At 41.5% G+C, this 23,747-nt stretch overlaps 1 protein-coding gene and 1 long non-coding RNA gene across 5 annotated transcripts in view; one reads left to right on the top strand and one right to left on the bottom strand.

Moving 5' to 3' along the window:
- Positions 1–23,747, top strand: part of BSDC1 (BSD domain containing 1) — a 50,772-nt gene that overhangs the window by 7,434 nt on the left and 19,591 nt on the right. For 2 of the 4 annotated variants that reach the window (XM_074217711.1, XM_074217712.1), the window contains exons 2-6: positions 16,137–16,238; positions 18,627–18,736; positions 20,048–20,108; positions 22,688–22,804; positions 23,201–23,368. In XM_074217711.1, the coding sequence (XP_074073812.1) occupies positions 16,164–16,238; positions 18,627–18,736; positions 20,048–20,108; positions 22,688–22,804; positions 23,201–23,368 (531 nt within the window). In that variant the 5' untranslated portion in view covers positions 16,137–16,163. Of the gene's footprint in view, positions 1–16,136; positions 16,239–18,626; positions 18,737–19,232; positions 19,285–20,047; positions 20,109–22,687; positions 22,805–23,200; positions 23,369–23,747 lie in introns of those variants that run through there. The other 2 variants (XM_074217713.1, XM_074217714.1) reach the window with 2 other exon arrangements.
- On the bottom strand, positions 1,258–18,470 carry LOC141508793 (uncharacterized). Its single transcript, XR_012474500.1, has 3 exons — positions 16,128–18,470; positions 11,376–11,428; positions 1,258–1,487 (listed from the first exon to the last, which is right to left on the bottom strand). It is a non-coding gene; the product is annotated as an uncharacterized LOC141508793 (long non-coding RNA).

Genomic DNA, 23,747 nt, shown 5'->3' with positions numbered 1-23,747 from the left:
CCAAATAATGAATTCTTATCCCAGAGGCTGAGATTTGGAGGTTTATCAAATACTAGATTACTCTGGTCATTTACTATCTATCATTTACTACTGTGTTTTGAGTACTTAGTCCATTCCACTGGGCCACTACTATATTTCTTAGCCAGCACCAGATAGTTTTGTGATTCCCCACCCTAAAACACTATTTTTCGGAGAATTCACACAAAGCAAGCACTTACATGAAGGTCTTATTTGTATAAAAAACATTTTTATAATTATGTTCATATAGTTCCTGGGTTTATCTTGGCAAGTGTATATATAGTATATATAACCAGGAATTTTCTATTATCTGCAGTTATTTTCTTACAAGATTTTCTTGGTGATACATAGAAATGTTGATGATTTATGTGAGGTTATTTTATATTCTGTTAATTTGTTAAAATTATTGTTTCAACTAATTTTTAGTTTAATCTTTAAGGTTTTCCAAGACCATAATAATTGTCTGCAAAATGGTTTAGTTTTATTACCTCCTTGCTCATTCTGATTCTTTCAATTTCTTTTTCTTCTACAACTGGTAATGCCAGAATTTCTGGTTGTTCGGTTGTTGTCCTTTGTTCTTGAAGAAGATCACAATGATATCACTTCTTTGGGTTCAAAATACAATATGTGACTAGTTATGGCTGATCAGACCAGTAGGATTTTGGAAGACTCTACCACAGGTCAGGCACAAATACTCCATATGAATATTTGGAGTGGAGATGTCTCTAAATTTGTGAAGCTCATGTTTCTTTTGAGCTACCACAGTGATGCTTTGTTCATAGAGTATAGCACCTCCTCCATCTGGATGGTACTGTGTCAGTATCTTCCATGTCTCACAATAAATTCCAAAATTCTTCAGATTAAACCTATATTACTTCTTTTGGCATATTGTGTCTAATTTTTAAAATATCTTTTTTTAATGGGGGTTTTTTTGGCAAGGCATATTGTGTCTAATTTTTTTTTTTTTTTAGTTTTTGGGGTTTTTTTTTTGCAAGGCAAATGGGGTTAAGTGGCTTGCCCAAGGCCACACAGCTAGGTAATTATTAAGTGTCTGAGCCCGGATTTGAACCCAGGTACTCCTGATTCCAGGGCCAGGGCTCTATCCACTGCACCACCTAGCCGGCCCTTAAAAAATTTTTATGTTTTTTTCTTTCTCCTATTTGTCTTTTACCCTTAATTTAGTTCTTTCACAACTTGACTAATATAGAAATATATTAAACAAGATTTTACACGTACAAACTAATCAGATTGTTTGCTGCTTATGGGGAGGGAGGTGGGAACAGAGAGTGGTAGAAAAATGTCAAACTCAAAAACTTACAAAAGATAAATGTTGAAAACTCTTTGCATGTAATTGGAAATTAAATAAATAAGCAAATAAATAAGGAGAAAAAAGAAATACCTACTCCTTCCTTTTAATCATTGTCTCAAAGAGTATTTCAGAACTCCTGGTCAGGATACAAGTGTGCCTTCTGTTTCAAAGAAATAAAAAAAAAAAAAATAATAACTCTCAGTGCTAAGAGAGAATACGTGTTCCTTTGAATTACAAATAGGATGCCAGTCAGTTCTCAAATCTCTATTAAGAAAAGTCAATGCCGCTAGGGGCGGAGCCAAGATGAGGACAAGAGCATCTTAGGTGCTCTCTCATAAAACTCATAAGCTAAGGACTCTAACTAAATTTTCGAGAGACAGAACCCACAAAGGGACCCAGTGGGGCAGTTCTCCTACTCAAGGTAACTTGGAAAAGAGCAGAAAGGCTCTGCTCCCCAGGGGTCGGAGGGGCAGCCCGCCAGAGGGGTGGCCTGCCAGAGTGAAGAACTTCAGCCTCCAGGAGGCAGCCCCAGAGTGCAGGAGAGTTTCCTAAGCTACGCCCCAGGGAGCACCGGGTACAAAGTGAGGGAAGGGGGGGACCTCTGCCAGAGTGAACACGTGGAGCCCAGCCCTCAGGGCACACAGAGAACAGCATGGCCAGAGCAGCCCAGATCCAGGAACAGAAGCAGGCAGAGCCGGTAAGCAGGAGCCCCCAGGGCATAAGCCCATTGAACCTAGGGAGGGGAGTAAAGAGAGAGAGAGACTGCCGAGCTCTGTCCTCTGCCCCTGCTAAGCTCTGTCCTCTGCCCCTGGAACAGGACTCTGGGGCTCTGACCACATTCAGATCCTGATCGCAGTCTAGGCCCCCCCATAGAACAGCAGCCCCCCCCACCTCAGCCCCGTGGCAGAGGGAGGCGCATATGGTCATTCACAGACCAGGAGAGAGGACAGAGCCTCACACACTGAGACCCTTGTGGGAGTGTCCCAAAAGCTCAGGAAGCACCCCAAAACCAGGCTTAGGCTGGGAAAATGAGCAAGCAGAGAAAAAAGAACACCATTGAGAAATATTTTGCATATGAGCCCAAGAAGTATCAAAATACTCAGTCTGAAGATGAGGAAACACAAGTTCCTGTATCAAAAGACTCGAAGAAAAACAGAAACTGGGCTCAGGCTATGACAGAGCTCAAAAAAAGACTGTGAAAATCAAATGAGGGAATTAGAAGAAAAACTGGGAAAAGAAATGAGAGAGTACAGGAAAAACATGAAAATGAAGTCAGCAGCTTAGTCAAGGAAATCCAAAAAAATGCTGAAGAAAATAACATGCTAAAAACCAGCTTAGGTCAAATGGATAAAACAGTTCAAAAAGTTATTGAGGAAAAGAATGCTTTAAAAAACAAAATTGGCCAGATGTAAAAATAGATAAGAAAACTCTCTGAGAACAAATCCTTCAGACAAAGAATAGAACTCAGGGAGATTGAAGAATTTACAAGAAATCAGGACTTATTACTTCAAAACCAAAAAAATGAAAAATTACAAGAAAATGTGAAATATCTCATTGAAAAAACAACTGATATGGAAAACAGACTTAGGAAAGATAATTTAAAAATTATTGGAATACCTGAAAGTCATGATCAGGAAAAGAGCCTTGACATCATTTTCAAAGAATTACTACAGGAAAATTGCCCTGATATTCTAGAAGCAGAGGGCAAAATAGAAATGGATAGAATCCACAGATCCCCCTGAGAAAGAGATCCCAAAAAACCAACCCCTAGGAATATTATAGCCAAATTCCAGAACTGTCAAGTCAAAGAGAAAATATTACAAGCAGCCAGAAGGACACAGTTCAAATATTGTGGAGCTGCAGTCAGGATCACACAGGACTTAGCAGCAACTACATTGGAAGCTCATAGGGCTTGGAATATAATATACTGGAAGGCAAAAGAGCTTAGAATGCAGCCAAGAATGAACTACCCAGCAAGGCTGAATGTCCTCTTCCAGGGAAAAAGATGGACTTTCAATGAACCAGGGGAATTTCAAAGGTTCCTTTTGGAATGGCCAGAGCTGAACAGAAGGTTTGATCTTCAGATACAGGATTCAGGTGAAGCATGGAGATTGGAGGAGAGGGGGGAAATATGAGGGACTTAATGATGATGAACTGCATGTATTCCTGTATAGAAAAATGACACTAATAATACTCATATGAACCTTCTCGGTTAATAGAGCAGGTAGAGGGAGCTTTTATAGTTGAAGTACAGGAAAAAGCTGAATTTGAAGATAAAATATGGTGTAAAAATGGAGTCAATAGAAAAAAGGGAAATTTAATGGGAGTAAGAAAAAGGAGAGGGGGAATAGGCCAAGATATTTTATATAAGATTTTTCTTTATTACAATGAGCTATTGCAATGATATGGAAGGGGGGAAGGCAAGGGGGAATGAGGGAATCTTCGCTCTCATCAGAGGTGGTTAGGAGAAAAACAGCATATATATTCAATGGGGTATAGGCATCTGGACTAAGGAGAGGGGGGGACAGGGGTAAGGGGTAAGGATGTGAATGAAGGAGGAGAGGATGGACCATGGGGGGAGAATGGTCAGATGTAACACATTTTCTTTTTTACTTCTTGCATGGGGCTGGGATTGGATGGCTTGTCCGGGACCATGGGGCCAGGTGGATGCTGGGCCTAAGGGGTGGTATGGGGGCTTGGGGCCTCTTGGCCCCAGGACCAGGGATCTGTCTGCTGTGCCACTCAGCTACCCTATAGCAGAGTCAGAGTGAAAGGAGAGAGAAAACATAGTACATGGTAGTGGAGAAATACAAAAGGAGGGAGTTGCGATCAGCAATGGCAATGGTGGAAAAATATGGAAGTAACTTTTGCAATGGACTTATCATAAAGAATGTGATCCAGCCACGACAGAGTTGTTGGTGTTGGAACAAAGACTCAAGCACATTTTATATTATTATTTTGGAGGGGGTGCAGGGTAGATAGGGCTGGGTGGCCTACCTGGGGCCGCATAGCAGGGTGATTGTTGGGTGTCTGAGGCAGGATTTGGACCTGGGTGCTCCTGGCTCAAGGGCCAATGCTCTGTCTGCCACCCAGCCACCCCTACTATTATTACTATTTTATTTTATTTTGGGTCTTTTTTCTTTTTTTTCTTTTTTCTTTTTTTTTTTTTGCAGGGCAGTGGGGTTCAGGTGGCTTGCATGTCATACAGCTAGGTGATTGTTGGGTGTACAGGGCCAGATGTGGGCTCGGGTGCTCATGGCTCCAGGGCTGGTGCTCCGTCCATTGCGCCACCTGGCCATACCTACAATTATTAGTATTATTTTTTATTTTAATTTTTTTCCTCTCCCCTTTATCGCTCAAGCAAGTTTATATTTATGGGGGGAGGGTGTATTTCATTTACTCTTAAACAAGAATATTTAATTAATGTAAAAAACATTATTTGTACAAAATGAGAATAAATATTAAATTAAAAAATAAAAGACAAACAGAGCAAAAAAAAGAATAAAAAAAGTCAATGCCTAATTATTATAACTAAGCTTAGCTCTAGAACAAGAAAATGTAGCTCTCTCCTCTCTTTGCAGAAGTTGGGAACTATATGTATGGATTAATGCAAGTACTAGTAGACAAGGTTGATGTGTTGATAGGTTATGCTGAAATGCTTTTTCCCCCTTTCTTTTTTGATCTTTGAAGGAATCACCTGAATGTAGAAGAAGAGGAGGAATATATAGAGAATTAGAAGTGATATAAAAATAATATCTATCAATAAAAATAACCTTTTTATTTTGGAAGAAAGAATACAGATTCACTTGGGACTTCTAGGTCATATGAGCAACAAAAATAGAGGACTCTAGTCAGTTCTCTGATCATCCCTAACTCTCAGTCCTCTCCAAAACAGAAATTATGCACCAAAGATAAAATCTTGTTCGGTTGTCTTTATGGTCTAGGGCAATTAGAATCTAAAAGAAAGTTGGTTTGTTTTTTTTAAGTTACAAAAATCAGACAAACTGGTGCTCAATGACCATGAGCTCATTCATCAGCCTCCCTTAACCAACTAGAGACCAGATTATTAAGAACAAAGATTCACTAGTAATCCAAGACTGGGACATAGCCCTACAATGAAACACACACATATATCAAAGTTCTTGGGGGTTAGGAAAGTCTGAACATAAGCATATAAGTCAACAGGGAAAACACTAATAATAGAAGGAAATATGACCTCCAGATCTAGTAAACAAGTTTAAGCATCTATGATTAAATACTGTAAAACAAAGGAAAATGATCCAATCCTTGATGAAATGGATGACCCTGTGGAATCTGAGAACATAGAATCAAAACATGCTCTGAGTAACTCAAAAGAAAAATCAGAATTTTGAGAGCTATATGATCTGTATTGGAATCTGCAATGGCAAGTCTCACCAAAAAAAAAAAAAAAAAGTGAGAATAATAGTTTGGGAATACAAATGTGAACAAGTTAGAAGAAAAGCAAAAAAAAAAATAATGTTTAAAGAAAATACCTTCTCTATATAAGCATAACATAGATCTTGAAGATGGAATGCATAGAGACAACCTAAGATAGATATCCCAGAACAACATAAAAGACAAAAATCCTCAACATCATAATTCAGGAAATAGTAGAATACTGCTTAGAACTGCTGAACGTAGAAGTACCAATTGAGAGAATTCACAGATTGCTTCCCAAAAAAACCCCAAAACACCAAGACTGCAAACTTTAAGACACACGGAAACAAGTTATTTTTGAAACAATCTGGAAAAAGACCCTCAAATATAAGGAAAGGAAATTTGAATAACACAAGACAATTCTGCACCCACCCAAAAACATAGTTGGGAAATGAGCCATGAAATTTAAGATTCAGCCCAGTGGATTCTACCCTGCAAATATGAGCTTAACCGTATATGAAAAAAAATGGATGTTCAATAATAAAGGGTTGCTTGAAACATTTTTAGAAAGAAAATTAGAACTAAAGAGATTATTTGCTTCTTGAACACCCCAAACAACTGGAATTCAGGAAAATAAATCAGGAGGACAGCAAAAATAAGAGTAACAACAAAGAGACCATTAAGAGAGTTATTTCTAAATGTACACAGAGACGCAGGGATGAAGGCAGAAGTTCAGTGGCAGTTCCCAGGAGGGCATGGGGCATTATGGACAGGACCTGGTGACATTCTTGCCTATAGGTGAATCAGAGTTTTTGGTTTTGGTGTTTTTATGGTACTACATTTCAACTTGAGAGAGTACATGAAAGGGAGAGAGGGGAGCAAGGGGTAAACAAGAATGTGTGTGGTCCTCAGATCAAATGGAAGGATAATGATGAGGGGAAGGTGACCCCTGTAATATCTACAGAAGAGAGTGGATGAATCAGAGAGAATAATTAAAAAGGGGGAGAGGGAAGAAGGAGGTCTTACTTTGGTGTGAAAGAGGATTCCATTGACGAATGCTTCTATGAGTGAAGAGAGATGGATTGTGAAAGGAGATGGGGACTTGGCATTGGGAAATTGGACATTGAAATTTCTACACTTCCTACCTCAGAAGGAGAAGAATTGGAATTCCTATGGGAAACTGGCACCTGGGGCAATGGGAGAGAATGTATTCAGGAATGATATTCTGAACAAATGGGGAAATGTAACTGGGGAGGACTGCTAAACTAGGGATGAGGAGAGGAGGAGCCCCACCATAGGACTGTGTCCTTTCTGACACTAGCAATAGTTGGCACTGTTCTGAGAGTGAAGCACAATGGAAAAGAACAGAAACTGTCTAGAGGAAAAGTCTAGAATGAATACATTAAAAGCTTTGGTTAAGTAAGTTCAGAGGAAAGAAACTAAATAATTAGAAAGATCATGAATCAAGTAATGAGGCTCTAGAGTAGACAAAAAATGAGAGAAATTCTTTCTAGAAAGGTATGAAAAAAAAATGTCAAAGACTAATGAACAGGGACGGCTAGGTGGCGTAGTGGACAAAGCACCAGCCTTGGAGTCAGGAGGACCTGGGTTCAAATCCAGTCTCAGACACTTAATAATTACCTAGCTGTGTGGCCTTGGGCAAGCCACTTAACCCCATTTGCCTTGCAAAAACCTAAAAATAAATAAATAAATAAAAACTAATGAAAGGGATAGTTGAAGGGAAGGAGAGGAAAGGGGAATCTAATTACCTGAGAGGAAAAAATAGAAAGGAGGGAGAATTATAAATAATTCCATAAAAGTAAGAGAGGAAATAAAGGAACTAATAAGCAAAACCTAAAACAGAAGGATTAAACTAGATGAAGGGCTGGATGAGGGAAAGAAAGAATGGAAATAAGGTTGCTTTAAAAAAAGATTAAGGTAGAAAATAAAATAAAATAGGGTAATCATAAGAACATAGTACTGTGTCTAGAGCAATCACATAATTTTAAATGTGAAAGGATTAAACAAATCATATAAAGAAAAATAGTGATAGATTGAATATGAAAGCAGAACCCTATAACCTGTTGCTTACAGTAAACATATTTAAAAAAAAATAGACACAAAAGAAAACTAAGGAGAAATTTACTATGCATCAAGTGAATCCAAAAAAGTAGGAGTTGCCAATCATACTATCTGACAAAGCAAAAACATACAAAAAAAGGGATAAACAAGGAAACTACTTTTTATTGAAAGGAGCCATAAACAACAAATCAATAACAGTACTGTTAGAAAATGTGCTCTAGGGGCGGCTAGGTGGCATAGTGGATAAAGCACCGACCTTGGAGTCAGGAGTACCTGGGTTCAAATCCAGTCTCAGACACTTAATAATGACCTAGCTGTGTGGCCTTGGGCAAGCCACTTAACCCTGTTTGCCTTGCAAAAACCTAAAAAAGAAAAAAAAGGAAAAAAAAAGAAAATGTGCTCTATATGTGTCTTTAAAAACATTTCTGAGTTTCAAGAAGTCAAGAAAGTTACACAATAGTGACAGGAGATTTCAACATTCCTTTCTCAATTTTGGATATGTCTAACAGAAAGATAAACAGAAGGGGAAATATGAAACTGAACAAATTTCTGGAGAAATTATAGTTTTAAAAAAATGACATCAGGGGTGGCTAGGTGGCACAGTGGATAAAGCACCGACCCTGGAGTCAGGAGTACCTGGGTTCAAATCCGGTCTCAGACACTTAATAATTACCTAGCTGTGTGGCCTTGGGCAAAACACTTAATAATTACCTAGCTGTGTGGCCTTGGGCAAGCCACTTAACCCCATTTGCCTTGCAAAAACCTAATAAATAAATAAACAGATAAACAGATAAACAAATAAATGTAAACAAATAAATAAATAAATAAATGGCATCTACATGGGACATCAAAAAAATATATATGTATGGATGTATGTATTCATATATAATTTTCTGAACCATCTTGACTTTTATCACAGAGATATATAAAAAGGCAGAGATAGCTAATACATCCTTTATAGACCATAATATACATTAAAAGTAGAAATTGGTTCAGGGTTCATAAACAAAAGTTATAGAGTCAAAAGAGACAAAAATGAAATCCCATGACAATTACTCTCAGCAGTTCAGTGTTCAAGGACAATTCTATAAGACTTTTGCTGGAACATGCCATCTATATCCAGCAAAAAAAGAATTATGGAGTCTGAATGCAGTCCAAAGCATACTATGTTCATTTTTTAAAACTTCTTTTACTTTTTTTTCATTTTCCCCCTTTAGTTCTGATTCTTCTTTTACAACATAACTAATATGGAAATATGTTTAAAAGATTGTACATGTACAATCTATATAAGATTGCTGACATGGGAAGGGGAAGGGAAGAGAGAATAGTAGAAAAATATAGAACTTAAAAATTTACAAAAAGATGAATGTTGAAAACCATCTTTGTATGTTATTAGAAAAAAATAAAAGGTTAACAAAGATTAAATCCTAATAATGAGTGGGTCAAAGAACAAAGTCATAGAAACAATAACTATATAAATGAAAATGAGAACGAGGAAACAACATACCAAAATTTGGGGGATGCAGTTAAAGTAGTCCTAAGGAGGAAATCATATCCTTAAAAATATACATTAAGGGCAGTTAGGTGGCGCAGTGGAGAGTCGGGAGTACCTGAGTTCAGATCCGGTCTCAGACACTTAATAATGACCTAGCTGTGTGGCCTTGGGCAAGCCACTTAACCCATTGCCTTGCAAAAATAAAATAAAATAAAATAGATATAGATATAGATATAGATATAGATATAGATATATAGATATAGATATATATACATTAACAAAATAGAAGAGGGTTAATGACCTGACTGCTTTTATTAAAACTCAGAAAGCTAATAAATAACCTAAAATAAGCACAAAAGAGGAGAAAGTTAAAATCAGTGGGGAGGGGCGGCTAGGTGGCGCAGTGGATAAAGCACCTGCCCTGGAGTCCGAGTACCTGGGTTCAAATCTGGTCTCAGACACTTAATAATTACCTTAGCTGTGTGGCCTTGGGCAAGCCACTTAACCCCATTTGCCTTGCAAAAACTTAAAAAAGAAAAAAAAATGAGAGAGAGCATAAAATCAAATTGATTAAAACAAGATAAAAAAGCAATATCAGAAAAAAGAAAAAGATAAATCATTGTACATAGTTGTAGACTAACAAAACTAAGAACTCAAAAGAAATAAAGAAATGCTTTCAAAACTATAAAATACACAAATTATCAGAAGGCCAGATAGAGATCTTAAATAACCAAATCTCAGAAGAGGAAATAGATCTAGGTGTAAAGGAATTGTCAAATTAAAAACTCCTGCTCCTGAAGAATTCACAGAAGAATACTATCAAATCTTTTTTAAAAAAACTCAGTTAATAACAGTTAATACCTCACAAATTGTTCTCAGAAATTAAGTACACTATGAGAACACTTTTATGGATAAATATTTTTTTTGGTTTGTTTTTTTAGGCAATGGGGTTAAGTGACTTGCCCAAGGCCACACAGGTAATTATTGTGTCTGAGGCCAGATTTGAACTCAGGTACTCCTGACTCCAGGGCCAGTACTCTATCCACTGTACCACCTAGCCACCCCTTAAATACACTTTTAATATCTAAATGAAGGACAAATAAAACAAAAAAAGAAAACTTACATTAATGAACACTGACTTAAAATTTTAAATAAAATCCTATCAAGTAGACTATTAAATTTTTTAAAAAATTTTTAAACGAAACCAAAAAACTATTTGAACAAAAATTCAAATAGACTATATTTATCTGGGTTGTAGGGTAAGGAAACTAGTACCTCTGGTGTGAGAGCTGCTTTCCACCTCTGAAGTCCACCTGAATCACCTAGCTCTCACCTGTGGCTCTAAGCAGTATGCACAACAGCCATACCCCTATAGTTTCAGCAGCCTGGTAAAACCAGATTGAAAATAACCAAGGGAGTCTAAAATTCATTGATGAATTGGAGGGAGAGGTGGTATCGATCCCAAGTATGTGAAGTCTTCCACTGGTAGAATGTGTAGATGAGAATACTTCTTTACAACAGCCACAAAGGCAGCTGAAGCAGGCAGTGTGGAGTACTTAGAGCTTGGTTAGACAATGAAAACACCAAGGTCATCCACTGCATCTAAAACCATCACCAGTTGTCTTAACTCTGTCTTGACACTGGTCCATGATGACTTACAAAGAGAGTGAAGTCGAAGACTTCATGCAACTATGCCTCAATTAAATCCAATTTACACACAAATCAAAAGTCATCATCCATATCACTTTACCTGTGGTGACAGGCAAGTATTGAAGCAGCAGGTGTTGATTTACTAGAAACTGTAGTCACAATCCTGCACATAGGCAGTCCAGATTATAGGGTCATTTCCCTACTAAAAGCAGCAGTGTGATTCAGCAATTCCTGGGGTATCTAAGCAGCCCTTTTAAGAATCACACTGCTCATCTCCTGTATGAGGAAGGGGCTAGAAAAGTGTCCTAAAAATTGCCTGTTTACCCAACCCTGGTCTGATTACCATGGCAGGTGGGGGTCCCAACCTATGGTCAAAACACAAAAAAAATACATAAAAAGTTGTTCAAAGAAGATTCCACTCACCATTGATGCGTGGAATGTGTGCACATTCATAGACAACACAAAATCCAATAGACCTGAAAGATGAAAAGTTGTTGTTGCAAGAGAACTCAACAGGTATTATATCCAAATAGCCATCCTGAGTGAAAAAAAAGGCTGGCAAATGAAGGCCATCTTACCGAAATCTAAGTTGGTTACATTTTTTTTCTTTTCTTTTTTTCTTTTTTGGTTTTTGCAAGGCAGTGGGGCTAAATGACTTACCCAAGGTTACACAGCTAGGTAATTATTAAGTGTCCTCCTGACTCCAGGGCGGGTGCTCTATCCACTGTGCCACCTAGCTGCTATGTTTTTTTTTTCTGGAGTGGCTGCAGTGAAGGGGAATGTCATGAAGCTGGGGTAGATTTTACAATCAAAACTAAGGTAGTTTGGGTGACTAGGTATCACAGTGGATAGGGCATCAGCCCTAGAGTCAGGAGGACCTGAGTTCAAATCTGATCTCAGACACTTAATAATTGTGTGGCCTTGGGCAAACCACTTAACCCCATTGCCTTGGAAAAAAGCTAAAAAGAAACAAAAAAAAAACTAGTCAACAAGCTTGAATGCCTACCAAAAGGGGTAAATGATGGGCTCATGATGATGAGATTGCTACTTCCAGGAAAATGCCATGTCACCATCATCAGTGCCATGTTCCCATCATGATGAACCGCAATGAAGTCAAAGAAAAATTTTATGAAGACCTGTAGACCCTTATCATGAACGTACCAAAAAGAGGACAAGCTTATAATTCTGAGTGACTTTAATGCTAGAACAGACTATCAGGCATCTCAGGAAATCCTTGGGAGAAATGGATTTGGAAATGGCAACAGCAGTAGTCACCTACTACTGAAGACTTGTGTATTGCATGAGCATCACAAACATTGTATTCCATTTACTTAAACACAGTAAAACTTCCTGGATGTACTATTGAAGGAAACATTGGTATCCAACAAACTATGTGTTTGTAAGAAGAGATAGACAGGATGTGAGAGTGATAAAGGCAATGTGTGGTGCAGAGTGCTGGACTGATAACAGACTCATCCTCTCCAAGCTAAATATTCACATTCAGCCTGAGCTGCAGCCCCAAGGTAAAGTAACTACTAGAAGAATTAATGTCAAAACTTTAGAGTGCCTCTCTGAATAGGAAGTTTGTTCCTAACTAGGAGGGAAAGTTGAGCCAACATACAATTGGACATAGTGGAGCAGAAAAAGATCTGGCAGCTTTGAGAGATTTGCTCATCTGGGTCAGAACAGTTGAAAACATCAAGACTAGTTTGATGAAAATGTTGGGACAATACAGAAGCTACTAAATGAAAAACAAAAACTCCACAGGGTTTATCAGCAGGATAGTTCATCTATTTCCAAGGAGGCATCACTTAATTCCATCAAAAGTAAAATACAAGTGAAACTTGAGATGCAGAACTCTTAGTTCAGTAAGAAGGCAGATGAAATTCAGTTTTATGTAGATTGTAACAACAATTCAAAGTGCTTTTATGATGCTCTGAAGGTTATTTAGGGGCAAAAGATGTATGGTACATCTCAGCTACTCAGTGCTGATGAAGCCACATTGATTAATAATAGGGACATGATCCTAGAGAGATAGGCTAAACACTTTCATAGTGTTTTTAAAAGACCATCAATCAATGCAGAAGTCATTGACCATTTATCTCAAATTGATTTCAATCAGTCCCTAGCTGAAGCTCCAACTGAAGAGGCTTTGAATTCCATTAGATTCCTTTCATGTGGCAAAGCACCTGATGTTCATTCTATTCCAGATGAGATCTACAAGGTGGAGGGGTCTATTGCTCAACCAAACCATGACTGAAATTTTCCAGGTTTTATGGCATGAAGAGGTTAATCCCCCAAGAATTCAAGGATGCTTCCATTATCCAACTCTATAAAGGCAAAAGGAATACATTGTTCTTGACAATCACAGGGATGTTTCTCTCTTGCCAGAGTCCTTCTCAGTTAGTTGATCCTTTACTTGAAAGATGGTCACCTCCCTAAGAGCCAGTATGGCTTCACAGAGGGTCAAGGAACAGTTGATAGGGTGTTTGCTGCCCAACAACCCCAGGAAAAATGCCAGGAGCAGAACAGAGGTCTGTACACAGTGTTTGCAGATCTGACCAAGGCCTTTGATGCTGTCATAAGGGTTTATGGAAAATTATGTCAAAATTTGGTTGCCCTGAGAATGTTCATCAGTATTGTACATCAATTTCATGTCGGCATGCTTGCCTGGGTTCTGGGTAGTGGACGATATACTTGTGATTTCCCAGTCACCAATGGTGTGAAACAAGACTGTGTTCTTGCTCACATGCTTTTTTAGCATGATATTTTCAGTCATGTTATCAAATGCCTTCACTGAGGATGAACAGGGCACCAAGGTCAAGTACTGCCCTGGTGGTAAATTCTTCAACTTGAAAAGGCTACAAGCCAAGACCAAAGTGGAAAGAGTGTTGGTGCATGATCTTCTGTTTTCAGTTGATTGTGCACTCAATGCAACCTCTGAAACTGAGATGCAGCAAAGTATGGATCGATTCTCTGCTTGTGCTAATTTTTATCTAACAATTAACACCAAAAAAAAAACCCCACAACTGTTCCATCAGCCAGCCATCTATTTGTGGAACTATCAGTTACAGCAAATGGAGAAATTTTGAATACTATGGATAAGTTCACTTACTTTGGCAGTGTACTTTCCAAGAATGTACAAATTGATCATGAGTTTGACACATACACTGTCAGAACTAGTTCAGTAATTCAGACGCTCCAAAAGAAAGTGTGGGAGAGAAGAGGTATTAAAACTACCAAAATGAAGGTCTATGGAGCCACTGGGCTGACCTCATTGCTATATGCCTATGAAATCTGGACAGTCTACCAAGCACCATGTCAGGAAACTGAATCGCTTCCATTTCAATTGTCTTGGGAAGATTCTGAAGAACAGATGGCAGGAGAACATACCAGACACTGAGGCCCTTTCTCAAGTTAAACTGACAAGCATTCAAATGTTGGAGAGTGTAACTCCTATAGACTGACCACATTGTGAGAATTTCAGATGTATGCTTGCCAAAAGAACATTTTATGGGATGAGAAGAAGCAGTACCAGGACAGCATGAAGATCTCTCTTAAGAACTTTAGAAATGGCTGTGAGGCATGGGAGACACTGGCACAGGACAGCCCAGCATAGCGTGCCCTCATCAGAGAGGGTTTGAGATCTATGAAAAAAGGCAGAATTGAAGTTCCTCAAAGGAAGATGAAATATGGTGTTCACATGAACTATTTGTGCTCAACTTGTGGTGGAGCATTCCAAACTGATATTGCTCTGATCAACCACTGTTGAACACACTGTAATATGTCCCTAACATAGTGATGTCATTTTGGTCTTCTTCAGTAACAAAGGACAAGAACCAATCAACCAACCAAACCAACTATTTGTTCAAGAAATCATTCATCACAAAAACTGGGATTTATACCCAAGGATGGGTTCAACATTAGAAAACAAACAATACAGCAATATATGGGACGACACTACTGTATTTCCAGTAAATACAGTAGTGAAGAAAGAATGTCCACTCTCCCCATTCTGTAAATGGTAGCAATAGCAATAAAAGAAATTAAAGGCCTAAAGATAGGTTAAAGAAAAGATAAAATTATCCTTATTTGCTGATTTTATAATGGTTTATTTAGAAAATTTTAAGAAATCAGCAAGTAATCTACTAATTGAGATAATAGGTTCATTGAAGTTACAGACTACAAAACAAAATTCTTTAAAATTAATAATACTTTTGTGTAGGGTATTGAAACCCTAACCCAAAATGACTACTCGGAGTCCTCTCAATGTGGCAGCAAAGAGTTAAAATTTAATTTGGTTCTTGCAAGAAGCAGGGCAGTTCCTAAAACTCTATGAAAGAAAAGCCAAATTACAGGAGCTGAAGGAGGGTTAAAAAACACAAAAACCACAACCCCCTTCCCCTCCTCTTTTCTGCTGACCCTTATAACAATTGGTCAAACTTGATGGTCAGAAGAGAAGGGGAGTGTACCTAAGCTTTCCCAGGATGGTCTGTCTTTGTTTACATCTTATATGGTTAGGGTGACATAATTTTTCTAGCCAGAGATGCAGGTTCTCACGTTCACCTGATTCTTTTTTGTTTGTTTTTAGTTTTTGCAAGACAGTGGGGTTAAGTGGCTTATACCTGATTCTTGAGAAATAGAAACTGAGGCCTATGGCTTAGACTAATTTAGCACTGTTTCTGAAAAGTTAGTACTTTTGCCCCTCACACTTTTATATGATACTAGCAAAATATAAGAATGATAGAAAAATAACATTCTAAATAAGTATAAAAGGAATAAAATACTTGAAGAATTACCTATCAAAACACATGAAAGCCTTTTATAAATTCAATTGCAAAATGTTTTTTTAAAAAATTCAAAGATTTAGGGGGCAGGTAGGTGGTGCAGTGGATAGACACCATCCTTGGAGTCAGGAGGACCTGAGTTCAAATCCATTTTCACTTAATACTTACCTAGTTAGCCTTGGGCGAGTAACTAAACCCCACTGACTTGCAAAAACCAAAAAAAAAGTGAAAATGAAATAAATAAAAATAAATAAAAATTCAAAGTGTCAAAGGTTTATAAGAGGAAAGCCAAGGAAAATCTGAGAGGAAAGGGATTAACTGATGAATAGTCCATCCAGAAACAGGTTTGGATGTATTCAGATTGTCACATTCTAATGATATCACTTACTTGTGCTAGCTGGACTCCTTGCTGACATGGGAGGAAATGAAACCAATTCAAGGCCAAGAGACTCCCGCAGCAGCCAGACCATCTCTAATAGGCCCGTTTCCTATCAATCAGGTATGTGGGGATGGGGGGAGAAATGATTCTGGTACAGGCAAGTGAGAAGGATGCCTTGCACAGCATACTCTTCAGTATAGTATGTAATTGTACAATGTGAGCTTCCAATCATACTACAGGACTAATAGTAGTAAGAGGGCAAGGGTCTCAAAAGAAGATAGTGCTGTTTTGAAATGGTTCACTAAGATATCAAGATGGGGAATGAGAGTATAACTAGCAAAGAGACAATGGCCTGAGGAAAAAACTGAGAAGTTGAGGGACTAGAGAATGAGAATAGGATTATGAGATACTAAGGAGGGGGGAGAGGCAAAATGACAATAGGTTATGATAAGATAAAGCAACTTTGGAGTTCATAAATGTGGATATAGATGATGGAAAGATCAAGAGTATAATGATCACAGTGTATAGCTAAGGAAGGGTAGAGTAGTAGGTCATGGGAAATGAGCAAATTGAGTAACTAGAATTACAGGGTGTTAGAAGGGAATGTCAGTATATATGTTAAAAGTCCCCCGAGTGTGAAGGTAGAAGTTGGGGAGGAAAGAAAAGCATGAGCTAGGCACTGAACTCATTGAAAAAGGAAAGAGACTTCCCCAGAAGTCAGTAGAAAACAGCCAGAATCTTAATTGGGTAATAAATATGAATTAAATAAACTCCAAAGAAGGAGAGGTTACTGAGTAATGATGGGAGAGGAAGAGCCTGTAAGTGGCAATGAATGACAAGTATTCCAACTCCCTCTCCAGACGAGTGAGTGGGAGAAGTAGGGAAGGGTATAGTGTAAGTATAATCAGTGCTGGAAAGGGTGGCCCTGGGAAACTCTTATTAGGAAGGAGCCAGGTCTCAGTGAGATCAAGAAGGAGTAAGAAAGGAAAAGGTTTTAAATTTCAGAGGGCACAATTTAAGGGTAGGTGGTTTTAGAGTGGATCATTGGGGAAAGGAGAGGATAAATAGGATAAGAATAAGGGAGCATTCAGTAATGACAGAGAATGGCTTTTGAGCAGTGATAAACAGGTCTGAGGATCGATATGGGAAGGATATGGTGGGGTGGGAGTAGATTAATAGTTGAGGAATGAGTTCAGGTAGATTTTCTTTCTTCCAGGGTGGCAAAGTCATTTTGTGTTGCAGGAAAGCTGGAGTAGGGGAGGGGGCATCGGCAAGGAGGAGGTGTGAGTGGAGGGCTGGGGCAAGGGCAGGAGTAAAACAACTATTATAGACTTCTAGGAAGCCAAAGAAGGTGCCGAGAGTGCTGGAATGGATGCTTGAGGAAGCTAGTTCTTCTCCTTCCTCTAGGCAGGACAACTATTATTATTTTTATTAGTTGTGTGACCTCAATCAAGTCACTTCCCCTTTATGAGCCTGTTTTCTATAAAATGAAACAGTTGGATTACAAGGCCTCTGTGTTTCCTCCCAGCCATAAAGTCTATAAACTATGATTTGGTTGGGAAAGACAAAAGCAGCATTTAATCACCAGAGCCAGCCTAGATGCTGTGAAATGACTGGAGTCTCCTCTGGTCATTTCCTCACACACTCCATAAAGGAAGGCCTTGTCTTGACCATCACCTTTGCCTGTTGCAGTGCTGACTTGTCTTGTTTGGCCCCAGCCTTATGGACTCAGATCAATCCTTCCACCTTGCCTACTGGTTGGTAACTGGCAGAAAGAAAGATCAATGAAGCACAGGCTCTCCTTCAAGGCAGTCCCAGTCTAATTGAGGAAAGAAGACATCCCTCAAACAGAACACAGGGTTTTACAAAGAATAAGAGCTTAATATGCACTCGTTGAATAGAAGATAGGCACTCAAATAATTCCTGTACCAAAAAAGTGAGGAAAATAGCAATTAAGAGAGGACATTCAAGGGCCCTGGGAAGGGCTTCCAGGAAAAGGTGATTTTGAGCTAGATGGGGAAGTACTCCTTAAGATTTGAAACAATTTGCTCCAGGCCATTCGGGGGTTTGCGCAGGGGAGGGAGCACCTACGATGTGCTAAAGGCTTCCTTAGGGACAGGAGGCTACGGATGAAGTGTTATTAGTAAAAGGAACCAAGCAGCATGATTTGTTGAGGACTTTTTCTCTTTCCTCCTTCTAGCCCTAACACCTAGCATAGTGCCTGGCAAATGGGATCAATCAAGTATTAAGTCTACTATGTGCTAGGGATACGAAGACAAAAGAGAAAATAAGATGTTTCATTTGTCCTTGGGACACAAACATGAACATATATATATATGTATCATTGATACAAATTGCTTGCTCCCTATCTTTCACCCTAAACTTTTTTCCTAGTTAGCCTGTGGGTAGTTTATGATATGGGGGTGAAGCTCAGGGCCCTCTATCTAGAGCCGGGAGGCATCTGCATAGAGATGATAACAAAATCCATGTGAACCGATGAAAACACAGGAAGGGAAGTTCAAGAAAGGGAGCCTGGGGCAGCGCCTGGGGACACTCACGGCCAAGGGTGACATGGATGAGGATCCGGGAGAGCAGGCCAAGAAGAAGCGGGCGGACAGGTAGGAGGGGGAGGGGAGAGAGGGGGAGGGGAGAGGGGGGAGGGGAGGAGGGGGAAAGAGGGGGCAGGGGGGCGGGAGGGGAAGGAGGGGGGTCGGGGAAAGGAGAGAAGAGGGAGCGAGGAGAGGGCGAAAAGGAAGAGGCAGAGAGGGGCTGGCGGGGGGCGCCACAGACAAGGGGGCTCCAGCGGCCCGGGGGGGCGTCCGGGGCCCGGCCGGCAGCGGGGTGCCTGAGGAGGCCCGCGGGGCCCCGCTGCCCGAGCGGCCGAAGGTCGGGGCGGCCCCGGGGCGCCGCGCTCCGGGGGGGAGGGGCGGCGCTAGGCCTCCGCGCCCTCCCCGCCCCCGCCCCTCCCCCACGCGCTTTCTGTCCCCCCGCGGCCCCCGTAGTGGGCGTCGGCGCGGCCTCGGGGCCGGAGGACGGAGGGGAAGAAGGCGGGTTGGGCGAAGCGGGGCGGGGATTGGGCGAGCCTCGCGAGGAGGGGCGGAGCCTAGAGGGAGAGGTCAAAGGGCAGTAAATAGTGGTGATGTCAGGCGGGCAAGATGGCGGAAGGGTGAGATCCCCGTCCCGGCTCCGGGACCCGGGGGCGGGCGGGGAGGCGGTGAATGGAAGCCGGAGGGAGCCGGTCTGCGGCCCCCGGAGGCCGGGCCGGGCCGGGCCAGGGGCTCCCGGAGGACGGACTAGCGGAGCCGCGAGGGGGGAGCCCAAGCCGGGTTGGCCGCCTCCCCTCCCCGCCGCGGGGTGATCGCGCTTGTCCCCCATATTCCTGTGTCCCCCCCCGTCCAAGGGATGTTCGCGTCCCCCATTCCAGGACACCTTCACCCCGTTATTCAAACCTCTCAGCCCTGGAGACGTTCAGACTCCCCAGGACCGCCGTCCAGGGGACACCCCCTCCTAGTACTACTGTCCCCCCAAATCCAGGGGATCCCCCTTGCTCCCCTCCAGCCACAGGACGTCCTTACCCCCCCAGTGCCCTCATCCGCCTGAGCCCATTCCCCAGATCCGTCGAGCACCCGCCGGCACGGACTGACCCCCAACTCTCCCTCCTCCCCAGCGATGCGCCTGCCCCCCTCTTCCCACGCCGTTCCCCCTCCCTCGTGCCCTTGTCCCCCCCAGCGTCCACCGCAGCATCTGCACACTTGCCCCAGTTAGTGCTCCCCTCACCACGTCCTGGCGCCCCCCACCTCCACACACAAGGATGCCCACCCAGGACCCGGCACCCACGAGCAGCAGGCTGCGGGGCTGCTGCTGGGGTGGGTGAGAGTTCCCTTCCCAGAGGTCCTGTTTCCAGCTTGATGTGCCTGTTTCCTCCACAGAGAGGATGGAGGCTGGTGGAGAAGCTGGCTGCAGCAGAGCTACCAGGTTGTCAAAGAGAAGGTAAAGGGGGACCTGGGCCCCTCACCCCTCCCAGGCCATACTTGTAGACAGACTTGGACTCTCCCTCCCCTATTGGAAGAGAATTCTGGCCTAGTTGTATGACATTTGTAGCTGATAGTTATCTAGTGATTTGAATCCAAAATCTTGTTTGATCCCCTCAGCAAACCTGTAAGGCAGTGTAAATATTAGCTCCATTTTACAGAGGAAGGAGGCTTAAGAAAAGAAGTAACTTGCCTATGATAGCATGACCAATAAATGGCAGATCTAATGATTCTGCCCTGCCAAAGGTAATTAGATGTACAATCATTTCCCTTCTCTGGGCCTCAGTTTCTTCAGCTGTAAAATATGGGAATATACTAGGTGAACTATAAGGTACCTTCAAGTTCTGACAGTATTAATTCTCTAAATTATGCAGGGTCCAGGATGTTAAAACTATGAGGGATACAAAGATCAATGACTGTTATTATCCTCAAAAAGTTGACAGTCTAATTAGAGAAACAACACAAAAGTATACTGCGATGTGTGCTCAGGACAAGATATATGACAGAAAAGACAGTAAATACCACCAGAAGGGACTAAAGGCTGGGGACAATCAACACAGGCCTCTTAGAAGAGGTAGAACTTGAGTTTGTCCCTGAAAGTTGGGCTTCACATTGGGAAAGAGAAATAAGAGCATTCTAGGCAAGGATATAACATGGCCAAAGGCCAAAAAAAAAAACCCCAACAGGAATGGGCCTGGCAGGCCAGTCTGTCTGGAGTGTTAAAGAGTAGTTGGGAGCACAGATTAGATAGGTAGAATGGCAGATTAGTCCTTGTCCGTTGTGGAGCCTAAAAAAGGGAAGAGGCTTGCCCAGAGTCACATCACAGAGCACTGAGTGGAACCAGTGGCACCTGAGTGACTCAGTGGAATGGAATGGAGTGAGGAAGCCTCTGAGTGCAGTGGTGATTGGGCCCTGGGAAAATCACTGAAAGCCTCAATTTTTCCTCAATTTACACTGGACATGATAACCTCCTAGGGTTGTAGTGAGCATGAAGTGAAACTGTATTTGTGAAGTGCTCACACTGGCACACAGTAGGAGCTATATAACTGCTTGTTTTTTATTTCCACTTCTTGGCACGGCCTTGGGATGCTAAGTGGTTCAATAAAGTATGTACATAGTGCCATGTCAAAACTCACTTCTGAGCTGACTGTAAAGTTAATTACTATTTACCTGGGCAAGAGACAGGTATGACCAGTTTGGTTCCTCCAGAGCAGGCTTTACTTCCTGGGAGCCTGTAGCCCTTAGTTTGACTAAGTCTTGGGAGTATTTGTAATTGGTAAAGCGACCTTTGGCATTGATCCAGGCACAGTCCCTGATCCTGTCCAGAGCTATTCCTGTTGCTCTAGAGAAGTGAATGGTTTAACTTATAATAGGATTTCTGAGGTACTTCCTTCCCATTTAAGGATGTTTCCTGTAGTTCATTCATACAACTGCAGGTGAGGGCTTCCTGTGGGCCTAGCACTGTTGTACTTCAGCTATAGCCATTGCCTCTTGTGCCTAATCCTGTGGGGAGAACAAAGGGTAGACAAGACCAGAGCCTTGACTTTGGGGAAGTAAAATGTATCCAGAGGAAAGAGATCCTAGAAAACTCAGTAAGGTTGGAGTGAATTTGGACAAAACATTCTACAAAATCCTTCTGGTCAATGAAACAAATATAGATTATTATAGCCTTACCTAATTACATAATTCCTAATTATGTCATAAAGGAAATAAGTAGAACTTGTCGAGTTAGTTTTTAGAAGACTTCTTGAAGATTGTGTACTTTGAGCCATGTTAGAAAACAGTAGGAAATGTGTGGTAACAGCCAGTGGGAGAGCTGGGGGGGGGGCGGGGTGAAGCCTGGGGTTTGGGCCTGAGGGAAGCCTGAGAGAATAATGATGTCGTGGGAAGTCTGCTGAGCACCTTCAGAAAGTTTTCCTTTGCATAAGCATTCTTGTGCCTTCCAGTGGGTCTCTTCTCTTTAAAAAGCCAGTCCTCTTGCTCTTTACCAATGAGATGATCTTTTGTCCTGCCTGCATCACAATGCTCTTACTCAGATTCTCTAGTGTACTTGATCTTATCAATATAGATTTCCTCTCCAGAGAAACAAACCCCAGCCCCTCCTAAATGACCTTTATCTTTGTCCTTCCGTGCCAGAATTATTTTAAGGATCAAAATTAAATCATGTATGTGAAAAATCATAAACAGCATAAAAATACATAGCATTATATTCATCATTGTCATTATTATGAGATTGATTAGAACATTGTTTCCAAGATGGGGTGTTGGATGGTAGAGAGGCCTGGGATTTGATTATTGGAATTTGGATTTTTATATTAGTCTAAAATTGTAATTTTCCAAAATTTGCCTCAAATAACTTTGCTAGCTTGATTTGGTTAGGGAGCTCTGTATTCAGATGTAGCAAAGCCTGGAGTAGGACCATTTGGGCCTTGGGGAGAAGGATGGTGACAGGGTTGAAGGGAAAGGGAGAGAAAGTAAAGAGAGAGATCAAAGAATATGAGATCTAGAGGTTAACCCTTGGTTTCCCATTCCTCACAGTCCTCAGAAGCCCTGGAATTCATGAAACGGGACCTAACTGAATTCAGCCAGGTGGTACAACATGACACAGCCTGTACCATTGCAGCCACTGCCAGTGTGGTCAAGGAAAAGCTGACTGTGAGTAATCCTGTTTGTTGGCAAAGCCAAGGGCCCACCTCCCACCCCCTTCCCTAGGCAACTGACCCCAAGGGTGAGGGGGAATTCACCATTGGGTGACCTCAGGGCTGCTTTGGGGAAGATTGTTGGAGAGGTTGGTAGATGTACTTCTACTCTTCCCCCCCTCCCCCCCCCCCCAAGCAGCTGTGACTAGTATTGACTAGTCTTGACCTGGCTTGCTCTGATGTTAACTTTCAGAAATCCCTTGACCACTTCTCAGCTGGGTATTTCCCATTTCTGGTTCTATTGTGCCCTTTTCTTTCCAGTCTTTACAGTACCAGGGTGGTCACCGTGCCTTCCACCCAAAGGTGGATTTGAATCAAAATACCTCTTTTTTCTCCACTGGCTTCTCTGCAGACTGAAGGTTCCTCAGGAGCAACAGAGAAGATGAAGAAGGGACTATCCGACTTTCTCGGGGTGATCTCAGACACATTTGCCCCTTCCCCCGACAAAACCATTGATTGTGATGTCATCACTCTGATGGGCACACCTTCAGGAACCACCGAACTTTATGATAGTGCCAAGGTACGTGGCAGGTGTGTGCCCTGGGAACCCCTAGACACAGCCTAGTGGGTGTGGAGCCCTTACAGCTGAGCTCTGGGGAGAAAGACACAGGAGAAAGAAAGGGGCATCTCTCCTTGGACTTGCCCATAGAGTGTGAGGATAGCATCTGTCAGGGCCTGCCCCTAAGACCATTGAGAGGGTGTGGATGCCTCCCAATCCCAGGGCCTTTCAAGATTGACACCATGCTCTCCTCATATCCACCCTCAAAGACAGGGAGGAAAAGAATATTATTCCTATTTTGCAGTTGAAGAAACTTGAAACCAATTGCCAAGGATGGAGCATTGTTACTGATGCTCCTAATATAACCTCTGAAGAAGAACCCAGTTATACTACTCATAGC

Source organism: Macrotis lagotis, chromosome 1 (assembly GCF_037893015.1).
Source record: "Macrotis lagotis isolate mMagLag1 chromosome 1, bilby.v1.9.chrom.fasta, whole genome shotgun sequence".
Lineage (NCBI taxonomy): Eukaryota > Metazoa > Chordata > Mammalia > Peramelemorphia > Peramelidae > Macrotis > Macrotis lagotis.
The sequence above is the reverse complement of the archived record's forward strand: the minus strand, read 5'-3'. Positions and strand labels throughout refer to the sequence as shown.